This window comes from Cyclopterus lumpus, chromosome 15 (assembly GCF_009769545.1).
Source record: "Cyclopterus lumpus isolate fCycLum1 chromosome 15, fCycLum1.pri, whole genome shotgun sequence".
In the NCBI taxonomy this organism is placed as follows: Eukaryota; Metazoa; Chordata; class Actinopteri; order Perciformes; family Cyclopteridae; genus Cyclopterus; species Cyclopterus lumpus.
In genome coordinates, this window is record NC_046980.1 from 23472982 (window position 1) to 23486271 (window position 13290).

The following is a 13290-nucleotide window of genomic DNA, read 5'->3' on the forward strand; positions in this document are numbered from 1 at the left end:
TATTTAGCGTTTCCAGATGAAAGAGTGATGCACGAAGTAGCGACGGCACTGCGTTTCTCTTTCCCCTCAAAGTGATACTGCAGGCAGATGTTAAACGAGACCACATGGAGGCCCATTTTTTGCTCCTCTTCATTTTTTTTTTGTGAGAGCAGACCAGTGTTTACAAACACCTACGTCTCTGTCACGCTCGGTGCAAAATTTAGTCACGAATTCATAAAGATAATGCACTCCCTGGATCACATCCCATTTGTTCAGCTGTCTAACATTACCCCACAGTATCTGTGAGGAGCCACTTACTGCAGCATGGTTTAGAATTACTGCACTCCTGGCAAACAGCCTCGGTATTAGACTCCAACACCCCTTTAGTAAATGATGTTTGTATTCCATTTTTTTTCCTCCCTTTTTGCCTCTCAAGTTTGGTTAAATTATGTGCTGAGAGATGTTTTATGACAAACAGCAAGCCCTAGGGAAGTGCACTTTATACATCAGTGAAAGTGAGCTGCCATGTGAACAGCAGTGAAGTGGCTCTTTTTTCTCTCCCCCTCTTCAAGCACTCGGCCTTCTCCTCGAGTTGACACGCCGAGGAGAGCAAGGAAACTTGTATCTCAGATGGCCTGTTTGAAAGTTAGCCGCCACTTTTGTCAGGATTTGTATGTGGTTATACAAATGAAAGAAAGGAGAAAAAAAAGCAAACAAAACTGGATGGTCAATTTATTGCTGACACGTGGTTTCTCTATAGGTGAAGGGGTATTGGGGGTGGGCCTGACGGACAGACCTCTGGCACTATGCTCGATTAAATCCAGGCCTGTTTCCCCCGAGTTTCCCTAAAGCTGTTTCTAGTATGTCAGACATGCAGGCCCACAGGGGAGTCATTTATGACATTTGTCGCCCTGGTCTGCTAATCCAGCCCGGGACATCTCCAACCACTCCTGAGCGGGGCAATTCAGTGCCCCAGTGGGGATAAACCTGATAGGCTTTAATGTCACCCCGCCATGGAGCCTGTGTGGCATCAGTCGTCAGAAATGTCCCCTGTACGCCTCTGTTGTTCCAGAGTCACCGTGTGTTGCCATGGAGAGGGCGACCTGTTGCATATGGAGAGCTTTCATGGCACGGAGGCGTGCGCATGCACGTGTTTTCTGGAAAAGAGCTCTTATGAAATGCAAGTGACATTAAAAATAATCCAGCACATCGACACGGTGAAACCTAGGCTACAATCAAACGTCTTTTCCAAACGGTCTTTACCTTTTTTAATTACCCCAAATGTTGCAAATGAATAAATCCCCAACACATTACCAGATGCCCAAAAGCACAACACTAGACATTCTCGATTCTTACCCAGAAGTCACGACCGGGGAAACGAGGGCCGAGCCCCAAATGTGTCATCACCCTCACCCTCACCCTAAACCTCACCCTACCCCTCACCCTACCCCTCACCCTACCCCTCACCCTACCCCTCACCCTAACCCTCACCCTACCCCTCACCCTAACCCTACCCCTCACCCTAAACCTCACCCTAAACCTCACCCTAACCCTCACCCTAACCTTCACCTCACCCTAAACCTCACCCTAAACCTCACCCTAACCCTCACCCTAACCTTCACCTCACCCTAAACCTCACCCTAAACCTCACCCTAACCCTAACCCTAAACCTCACCCTACCCCTCACCCTAACCCTCACCTCACCCTAAACCTCACCCTAAACCTCACCCTAACCCTAAACCTCACCCTACCCCTCACCCTAACCCTCACCCTACCCCTCACCCTACCCCTCACCCTAACCCTAACCCTCACCTCACCCTACCCCTCACCCTACCCCTCACCCTAACCCTAACCCTCACCTCACCCTAAACCTCACCCTAACCCTCACCCTAAACCTCACCCTACCCCTCACCCTAACCCTCACCCTACCCCTCACCCTACCCCTCACCCTACCCCTCACCCTAACCCTAACCCTCACCTCACCCTAAACCTCACCCTAACCCTCACCCTAACCCTCACCTCACCCTAAACCTCACCCTAAACCTCACCCTAACCCTAACCCTAAACCTCACCCTACCCCTCACCCTAACCCTAACCCTCACCTCACCCTAAACCTCACCCTAAACCTCACCCTAACCCTCACCCTAAACCTCACCCTACCCCTCACCCTACCCCTCACCCTAAACCTCACCCTAACATCACCCTACCCCTCACCCTACCCCTCACCCTACCCCTCACCCTAACCATCACCCTACCCCTCACCCTAAACCTCACCCTACCCCTCACCCTAACCCTCACCTCACCCTACCCCTCACCCTAAACCTCACCCTAACCCTAACCCTCACCCTACCCCTAACCCTACCCCTCACCCTAAACCTCACCCTAACCCTAACCCTCACCCTACTCCTCACCCTACCCATCACCCTACCCCTCACCCTAAACCTCACCCTACCCATCACCCTACCCCTCACCCTACCCCTCACCCTAAACCTCACCCTAACCCTAACCCTAACCCTCACCCTACCCCTCACCCTAAACCTCACCCTAACCCTAACCCTCACCCTAAACCTCACCCTAACCCTAACCCTAAACCTCACCCTAAACCTCACCCTAAACCTCACCCTAAACCTCACCCTAACCCTCACCCTAAACCTCACCCTCACCCTAAACCTCACCCTAACCCTCACCCTACCCCTCACCCTAAACCTCACCCTAACCCTAACCCTCACCCTAAACCTCACCCTCCCTACCCCTCACCCTAAACCTCACCCTCACCCTACGCCACGCCACGTCCACTTGAAAATATTTATTGTAATGAAAAACTATTTGACCGGGACAGACGTGGTCACCAGTGCTCTGTATGAATTTAATACTGCTCATTTTGAAAAAAGTAAAAAAAGAAAAGATTGTCATTATTATTTGTAATATTATAATAATATCCTTTATTTCCTCGTCAGCCTTCATCTCAGTGCTGCTCGTAGCCCGTGAGGCTCAGGACCGTGAGGCTCTCAGCTGCTGTCTCTCCCACATTCTGTTTATTTAAGTGTTGATCCCGGCTCTACATGTAGTGGAGGCTCTTTATTAATGTGTGTGCGCTCCGGACTAGCTAAACAGCAGGTAGTCCTGGAGATGGATCATCAGCCTGGCCTCGTCTTTGACGCTGATCCGCATGCAAAACCAACACCGCAGTGTACGTTTGCCTTGTTTGGGAACCGGCTGACGCGCTGCCGGCCAGGGGAGCACGCGCCGCTCCGATGTCCACTTAAAAGCGTCCACCCCCTCAGCCCAAGGTAAACTGAAACAACCAAGATTAGTATTAATCCCTCTTAATGCTGCGGCTCATAATATAGTCATTAGGTGACTTTAGACTAAGCCGTCCTACCTAACTGCTGCCATTTATTAAACGCACACAGAGGATTTGCTGTCAATGCTGGGTGGGTATAAAGCGAGCATCATGTCTAAATACAGGAGTATCAGCCTGTTGGTTCTGATGAGATGATCTGCCGTTACATTCATGTGAGGCCAGATCTGACCGGGCTCTCCACTCACTCTGGCTTACCTGGATGTTGTTGACATTCCTCAGCATATTCTACTAGCGCCTCCCTTATTGGTCTGTAAAGTAAACCTGCGTAAAGTGAATTACATGTCAACTCCAGCCAAACTTTAGAGCTTTTAAGAAGCTAAACGACCTGTTCATGGTTAGTTTTCACTCTGTTTTACAGACGTTTCCTAGACTTCACACAGGGACTCTTCTTCACTTCAGGGCTTATTTGTTGATATATCGACTTATTGTTGTTGTCCTCAAGAGTAGTTAAAGCCCCACCAGCGATGGCACAGCTGGCTCTGACTAATGTGGGGGGATCGACCAGGACCCTCAGATATTCCAGTGGCGGTTTTGAAGGATTTCAGTCTGGAGGAGGTTAGTTTGGGAACTCTTGGTCGGCTGCGGGTGGTGGAGGTCTACGTCATGTCACGATACCTGTTTGAGTTGGTCAATATATCAATATTGATATTACCATACCGAACCAGGTATTAACTGGAGTGATATTGTCTGATCGCATGAGTCATGTTGCATCACAGTCGCATTACCACTAACTTTAAAATTCAAAACAATGTTACTTATTAAGCTTAATATCACACATTTGCCTCAGAGGGCTTTACAGTCCCCATCATTTGACATCCTCTGTTCTTGGACCCTCGCATTGAAACATTTGAAAATAAATAAAGTCATTAACGAGAACTGTTGCAGACGCAATGTCGTTATTATTCTGTAAACCCAAGACTCCGCGCTGCACAACGTTCCCAGGAGGCGGGGCTTGTTTTTCTGAGAACGACACGTCATTGTTCAAGTATAACAAATAAAGTCGGTACTGTGGGTATCTTCACATTCGGGCATTAACCATTATCCAATATGCGTGTTGTTTTCCGGCAACGCAAAGATCCAAGCATCGGTACATTTCATTTAGAACTGAGCAACGTGTCACGCCGACGTTGACGTAGACAGGAAGCGGCTATGCCAGACTGAAAACAGGACTACACACTAGATGAGCTTGTTGGCGGTGGCCGTGTGGACTCGCTGGACTCGGCCTGTACAGTGCCTGGTTTCTGGAATCCCTCCGACCCCGTGGGAATGCCATTAGTGAGGAGCTGAAGGAGTGCAGCAGGTGAAACGAATAAGGACGATAACTCCACACACACTCCCACCACAGCTTTGTCTGCTTTGTCGTCCCCCCCACCCACACACACTCATCTGACATATCCTGGCCTCCTTCCTCTCATCACCTCCTGTCTGGCTACATTCTGTTTTTCTTTGATGCCACTGTGTCTCCTTGTTGTGGGAATGATGGTCTGGACTGCCAGCCCGACCAACACCAGCTGACTGACTGACTGAGTGATGCAGTCACACCGAGTGTTGGAGCTTCCCAATTGGCCCTTTGGCTCTTTTCTTCTCTTTCAATATGAACAAAAGCAACAGTTCTTATTTGAGCTCGGTTCATGCTGGAACAAGACTCGTGCCTCACCTTATCTGTCGCCGTACCACCAGGTGGCCTGCAAACAAAACTCCTGTAAAGGAACAATTCGAGTATTTAGGACAACAATCGTGTTCTAACGAAATGAAGGTTGAACATCTTGGAAGAAATTAGATTGATTTACTCACATGTTGATTTTTAAGACCTCCTATTTTTGAGGCATCACAAAAGAATTGAGCCAGCTTTTTAACAATCCATTCATTATTTCACTCCTTCAAACGGGGCTCAGAGCCTTAATGTCTTCAGAGGCTTCTCAAGGTCCTCAACCACGTCACGTGACATGCTACTTCCAGAACAACCTTTACTGGGACCACGACAGAAGGTTCCAGATGAGCGTTGATCATCCAGGGGTTCACATTCTAGACTCCACTAGCCAGCCTGAACCAGTTAGACTACGGATCCTTTTGCTGACATATTACACTTCAGATGGTTGGCAACTCCAGTAGTTCTATACGGCAATTTCTTGTTTGCTTCTCAGCGGCCGGCACATTGATCTCTATATGTCTGCATGTTTTGCTTCGGTGGGTTTATTTGTCACTAGTGCGTCCAGTTCAATGTCCTTGGCTGATATCTGGGGGTCATGTCAGCCAAAATGGCCGTATTCTGTGCATTTGTGTGAACGATTGTAACCGCATTCTCCAGTTCTCTCTGCAGTTCTACCTAGCAGTAGCTTTACAACCTCACCGTACGTGTCCGGCGCTCCACGCCGTATTCTCTCTTTCGCTTGTGGATGGCGGTCCTCATCAAGAGGGGTGTGAAATCCACTCCGAGCCCCGAGCATGTGTGCTGGTTTATCCTGCCGAATGGCCATCTGCAGCTTAACCCTCTACTGTAACCAACCTCTAGCCCTCCAAACCTCATTACCCCAATGTGTGCCTCCTCCCTCCTTCTCCTGATCTCCCCCCCCCCCCCCACCCCCCCACCCCACCCCCCAACATCTTAACCAAGACACATGCTGACATTGGCAAGGGTACATGGTTAGAGGATGGGATGGAAATTGTGCGCCTTGCTCTCCACTGTTTGTTTTTCTGGAAATAGAGGTGATAATACGAGCCCGCCTCATCTGAAGGGCACGTCACTGTGACACTACAAGCAAACACTTATGCATCAATATGAAGTGGGATGATTTGGATTGGATGGCTGCTTGTGGCCAGCCAGGTCATTTTGAAGAAGTGTTTAAAGAGTTGATGTTTTGTCGGCTTCGATGAAGGACAAAGATATTTAACCATGAAAGAGAATTCACGCGAGGGCTGTTACGTCACACACATGAAATCCTGATGAAGCTCATAATGCCGCAACATATTTCGCTCCCATGCAGCACACATTTGTTTTTTCGTGTGCAATTTCTGAGCGTAAAGTATGTCCATCCATCATGAGGGGACAGCAGGCTGTGGAACCCATTAAGTGGACGTTGGGGCTCCGCCAGCTCTCCGCCGGAATAATGTGGCCTCTGTGCAAAGTATGCAGCATAGAAAATACATTTTATGTACAGGATAACAGGTGCAAAGCAGCACAGTGACCAGCCGGCTGTGAGCCAGGCAGGGTTTGGTGATGAAGTCATGCTGTTCGACTGCACTTACTTATGTTTGACTGGTTCTGCTTTTGTCTTTGTGTGCGGTGAAACACAACGGTGCTAAACAGAATCTTCTTTGAACGCCAGAAAGCATTTTGGTCAAACCTTTAGAGGTCCAAGGTCTGCATCCAAGAGGCCTCCTCCCCCGACAGGAAGGGGGCGACATCCCATTCCATAATCAGTTTCAGTAGAAACACAACCGGCTCACTCATTCATTTGCTCCCATCAACCCGATACCTCCAGGCAGCTGCTGTTAGCATTAGCTGCGTGGTTATATGGCGTCACGGGCAGATGGAACAAAAGAGAATCTCCCCACGGTTCAGCTGAAAAAGTGTCTCCCTGAAAACACTGAAAAGACTCCAAGATGGCCGGAACCAGCGAGTCCTCATTAGTCACAACAGTCACATATAGTTGAACTCGCCGTCATGACTCCATACGGCCACTGGAGGCAGCCATCACCTCCTGTGACTTACTTTACTCTAAAGCTCAGTGTGCAAAAACAAGAGCATGAATTAAAGGAAACAGATCCTTCCATGAGGTCCCTCGACCTGGTGAATGTGTTTCAAGGCTGAAGAGTAACCCCAAAACATCCAGCCTGACGCGCCAGAGGTTTGCCTTTTTTAAAAAGTGTATTAGATAAAAAGGTTTATGCCATGAGATCGGGAGCTTCTGTTGCCTCCCAACAGATGCCTGCGCTGACGGCTCGTAGCTAGCGATGCTAACGATGTTTACCGTCAGCTAACCAATGGGGCACGCTCACGTGCACTAAAAGGCATGTGGCCAGTCAGCTATGTGAACACACTCGTGCTTATGCTCCAAAGACCATGCAGGTGAAATGTGGAGTTATTTAATAAAGGTGCATGATTTGCTTTTAGTTTACAAATGTGTCTGAAGAGGTTTTCGGGCACTGCAGTAACGATGTGTGGAGGATGCCCCGGCAGTACAGGAGGACAGCGGAGTTTGTTATCATTAATATTGTCATGTTGATTTCTCTGACAATAAAAGGATGATGCTATGAATGAGTGACAGGTGTGCAACATGTTACATCTTAAAATGAATGAGTTTCCTCTGAACCCAAATATAAATGCGGTCTGGGAGTAGTTCAAGTGAAAGTCCTTTTTGTTTTCTGCAGCTGTCAGTTGAAGCTCTGACGGAGTGTTTTTTCCTTTTTAACAGACACAGCGAACGTTTTGGGAAATGCTTCTTATTGAATGACAAATACAACTGTCACAACAGCGATCGAGTATCAGAACCAGAATCCAGAAGAAGCCTCGTGAAGACATCTTCTGAGTGCTTGTCAGGCTGCTCTCTGCTTCTTGAACAACCCAGTAACCGTGTTCTCGTAAATACAAATGCAAACTATATTCCACGAAGCCCTTTAGGAGATGCTCCCCTGCAGTAGCTGTTACAGCCGTCCTCCCAAGCATTTTTAGAAAGTTTTAATTTCTCCAGGGCTTTCAAATTGCTTGTTGTAGGTTGTGCAGAGGCGTTGCTCCAAGCATCTATAAAATACCACTGTGGCCCAATGAAATGACCGTATGGAGCGCCATAGCATTGTTTCATCCTAATTGCCCCCCATCCACAAGTGGCAATTTCCTTCAAGAGAAAACAGGGATCAAAGGTAGGGAAGAAGAATGAATGAGAGCTGACACTCGTCAAACTTGTCCCGACAGGTGGATCAGAACACTGCCGTGCAGGACTTGGTTGGGCAGCAGAATTCTCCCTGGATTTCATTTGGCCTTGCTGGTCTTGTTAGTGTTGCAGCCAGAAACCCTGACTCTGAAGAGGTCCAGATCAATAACCATCAATGTTTGGTTTTGGGCCGCTGCGTCGGTCAAAGGGGGGATTCATCGCCCCCCCTCCCCTCTCTGCTTCTGTTGCACCTCTTGGTGGAAGCTGCCATTTACTGTTGTCCATTTTCAGTGAAGGCCCAGAGCACACAGAGCTGGACGAGGTGGTTTCTTCACACAGGTGGTAGAGCACATATGCACGTGGAGGTGCGTTGCACAGGCCGACCCTCCTCAGCCGCCACGCAGGTGTCTGCACTCGCAGCGCTTTCATGCACCGCGAGTGCAGCGCTCTCCCCCCCCCCCCCCTCCTTACACGACACCATGACATCATGACAACATTCACGTCATTAGTCTAATTTGCACTCCTTTTTATTTGCTGTCCATGGCCTCGCACCGTGGACATCACAGACAACAGTAATGTGTGACACCTTAGCCGAGCACTCCTTCGTCCCGCTGTGGTTTCCATAAATCAGCTCCCTCTGCACATCCCAACTGCTTCCTCTCTCTAAATTGGCTCTCGGTCTGTGTAGCGTCGGACGCAGAGCGGCTTGTTAGTGTTATTGTACGTCAGGATGAGAATTATTCTGGCGTATTATTCTGTGTCTTTTTTGTTGGGGGGGCGCAGTTTAAGTTCAGCAGTTTTCAAGTGAATGGCATTAATCACCATCACTTTGTATAGTAATAAACATAAAGAAACCATATCAATCATTCTGAGTGGCCGTCTTGATTCTCCTGCACAGCCTGTGAGTACATCACAGAGCTAGGAGGTGCATTTACGTCATTAATCCCGGCCTGAATATCACTAGCATATGCAAAGAAGGCACTAGCCCTGTAGAGCCCAGATATAGTGTTCGACTAGATGTTACAGTCACAGAGGCGTTGCAACGTTCTCCTACTATTTGGACAATATTCAGCGCAAAGGAAGCTGCTCCGCTGCAATGCCAGAGCTCTCAATGTAATGCTCCTCGGTTCCATTAAAAGAGCCGGTTCCTTTCCTGGGGCTCCTCCACACGCTGGAAGATGGGCCTGTTTGCACAACTCATGACTCTCTAGAAAGCCCTGCAAAGATCTGTGGGGCCTCCCCGTTGAAATGGTCGTGTGCTTCCGTTGGAGAAGCTCTGGTTGGCTGCAGGTGCTGTTTGTGTTTCTCCTCTTGTTGTCTGCAGCTCAGACTCCTCTCCTGTGCTCTAAGCCTTTTCTGCTCCAGTGCCAATAGATGTGCATGTGTTAAAGATGGCCTTATCCCGAGGTGCTCTCCTGGGGGCAAAGGTCCACCCCCGCCTCTCCCCTCTCACGTTGCTGGGGTCATTTGGAGAGGTAATCCACACATGGCTGGATACTCTCACTACAGCCCCAGCATGGTAAAGGTACAGAGGATTAGGTTCATGGTGAATCGTAATAGGCTCATTTCACAAACATCTTCTTTTTTTTACCAATTAAGCTGACCTGGAGTTGGACTTGTATGCACTCTTATACCAAGACTTGTACCCAGCAGACACAGCCCTTAGATGGCAACATGCACGCCTGGTTGAGCCCGTTTAATCCTGCAGGGGGGGGTTCTCCATTTTTATTTTGGTCAATGTCAGCCAGAGGTTAACCTGGTTATAGAATGATTGCCTCACCACGCCTGCAGCCGGCGTTATTTATTTCACTCCACTCCACAAGCTCCGGAGATTGAGTCGCAGTCCTGAGCCCGTATTTAGACTTTATTTAAGAAGATTGGTGGTGGCCACCGACAGACCGCTCTTGTCAGCCCCCTGTTCACCAATGGCCAGCTGGATCAATACAACACAATTGAGTTTTCCAATCTGTGGTCTTTGGGAACGCAGCCATAGCACTTACAGGGTGATCGCCTCTGAAGTCTTCATCAGGCTCTATTGACAGATTAATTTGAGCGCCCTCCTTCCCCCCTTACACACTGTAAAGTAATGGCACACAGAAGCCCTCTTTAAAAAGTTTGCTGGCATCTGATGGACAGGTCAAACCAACACGGTCTCACTCCCTCCCAACTTATCACTGATATTTATTGTGCTTAGTTCATAAGTCTATGTTTTTATTATATCTTGCAGGGGGACAAGTGTTTATTTTTGTGCAGTTGTTGCTAAATTTACACCCCGGAAAAAAAATCTAAACCGCTGGGAGCGCTCGGATGTAACAATAACTAAATTAAACACCAGATGGAAAAATATGCAATAAAGCAACAAGTAAGATATTTGCCTTTGAAAGCGAGGCCTGAAAGTAACCTGGCGGCTGATATAAAGACCGAATGATTTCATATTTGATTTCTAAACAAGCTGCAGGGGTATTGGATATCGCACGCTAATGCTCAGCGGTCACAGGTGCACTTTTGAAAATGGTCGGACACTCTTCTCGGCGCTTTTGAAGTCCCAAGTTGTTTTTTTCTCGTCTGGAGTGGAGCTGCTCTTAAGAAAGCCATAATCCTCGCGGTATTGCTGCGGCGAGAGCTCCTCTGGCTCAACTTTTCACAGCGCCATGCGTGACGCCACTAATTTTCCCTGTTGTTGTTTTACCTGTTTTGTATTTTGGCCTCCCCCTCTTGACCCCCTTTTGCTCTGAATTCTCCAGAGAAAGAGGGGGACTATTGAAGTGGGTGGTTTCCCAGAGAGGAATGCCCAGCGAAGCCCCCTCCTCGCAGAGCGCATTACAGGGAAGATCTGTGGATTCTATTATGGTTTATGGGAGTTTTATGGTTATCATCCTCTCAGTGACGCGTACATGCTAACACGAGCATGCCAACATGCTCTCAGTGATGCGTACATGCTAACACAAGCATGCCAACATGCTCTCAGTGATGCGTACATGCTAACACGAGCATGCTAACATGCTCTCAGTGACGCGTACATGCTAACACAAGCATGCCAACATGCTCTCAGTGACACGTACGTGCTAACACAAGCATGCCAACTTGCTCTCGGTGACACGTACGTGTTAACACGAGCATGCTAACATGCTCTGTGACGCATACATGCTAACACGAGCATGCTAACGTGCTCTCATTGACACGCACATGTTAACACAAGCATGCTAACATGGTCGCAGTGACGCGTACATGCTAACACGCAGATGTTTTGGCAGTGCTCAGCATTTAGCTCAGTGTTAGCATGCTAACATCTGCTAGCACTGAGAAAGGTGTACTCTAGGCTGATGGGAAAGCCGTTAGTTTAGCAGGTATCTAGTCACACACCAAAGTATAGACCTAATATCTATATTATTATTGTTAACAGCTGTATGCTACTCCCCCTGTTTGTGACATGATTGCAGTCATTGTTGTGGGGCCTGGCTCAGGTGGAATCCTTTGTAATGACTGCCATATAACTTTTAATTCATTTTAGAGTTTGACAGTCATGATTGAATAAATCAGCGGTTTAGTCTCGGCTCCTCCAGTCGGTGTGTGTGTGTGTGAGTGAGGGATTATCAATGCTGTATGAATGCACACTCATTTCTCTTCTCTAGATGCGGGAGGTTCAGGTAACTGTATTTTGAGAGTAAAATCAATCAGTTTTTAGTGTGTGCCTTTCTGATAAAAGGACTGCATTTTCTGACACCTATGTCCATATTGTAGCACAAAGCAGCAGTGAGGATATCAAGTAAAACGACGATTACTTTGGGAGCTCAGAAAAAGCTACAGCTCATAACAAAACGAACAAATCCTTCATCATCGTCATCTCTTGGTTTGGTTCACGTCTCCTAAGCTTTCTTCTAAAGTTGTAACCCCGACTCCACTCCCCATGAATGTCTATGGCTTATGGGTGTTCTTTAAAGGCTACTATATATAGATTAATTGTATCAAATTGATTTTAAATATGATTAGTATATGTCAATCCAAACAGATCCAAAGATGTCCCTGATCTCATATTGTGTGTGTCCTTCTCTTCAGAGCTCTCTGACGTTGAGCCAAACGTTTTCCTGAGGCCCTTCCTGGAAGTGGTCCGCTCCGAGGACACCACCGGACCAATCACAGGCCTCGCCCTCACTTCTGTCAACAAGTTCCTTTCCTATGGCCTCATAGGTAAGACATCCTCATCGGCAATAGAGAGTCTCCCTTCTGGTGGACCACCACTGGACCTTATTTCTGATCAAGTATGCACAGTATATAGCCAAATAATGAATGCTCCCGTTTGAATTGTGCCATACATTATCAATATGTTGTTTTTCAATTTAAAAGATCATTTTGCACGTTGCATTTAGTCTCAAAACTGTTCAATTACAAGACAAGGAAATACGTCATTAGAAAGACAAGGTGGCGCCTCTGTGTTTTGTAGCAGGAAGGTCTCGTCCCAGCTGACGCATCAGGTGAGTTACCTCGCTCGCCATGGTAACGGCCGTGCTGGACGAGGGGTGTAGTTCACTGATCGGCTTCACACTGAGCTGTATGAAGGGGACACCTGTTTTGGTCAGGTTCGACTCTAAAAGTATCACACTATCTGATTTCAAAAGCACATTTTAATAGGTGGATTGTTGGCAGTATTCCTTTTGACAATCATCTTCATGGATATGTAACGACGGCACGAGTCAAGAGCTTGAGGCACTGGTGATGTTGATAATGATATTATACAATAGTATTGCATGCATGCTGATGTTGTGCATGTGGATATCTTTCTGTCTAATTAGTATTCTCATAAAGCACCGTAAGTTCAGAAGTTTCCTAAAAGAAGCTAGTTTTAGTAAACGCAGGGACGCCAGGAACGGTCCATTCCCATCGTGCAGTCCGGACAGTCCTCATTAGCCTCATCATGGAAGTCCAGAGTGTGCCATTAGTTGTGTTCACGGTGACATGAGCGTGCATCACCAGATGTTGGGCCGAGCAGCAGAGGTCGAGTCAATGTCACGTCGCCGTCGAAGCAGCTGCAGCCGCCGCTGAGCTAAATAAGAGCTTACAGGAGCTCTGCACTGTTTA

The 13290-nt window shown here is 47.8% G+C and overlaps 1 protein-coding gene across 5 annotated transcripts in view; it reads left to right on the plus strand.

The window, feature by feature from the left end:
• Positions 1-13290, plus strand: part of gbf1 (golgi brefeldin A resistant guanine nucleotide exchange factor 1) — a 76875-nt gene that overhangs the window by 23373 nt on the left and 40212 nt on the right. For all 5 annotated transcript variants that reach the window (XM_034551442.1, XM_034551443.1, XM_034551444.1 and 2 more), the window contains exon 4: positions 12271-12402. In XM_034551442.1, coding sequence (XP_034407333.1) covers positions 12271-12402 — 132 coding nt within the window. The remainder of the gene's footprint in view (positions 1-12270; positions 12403-13290) is intronic.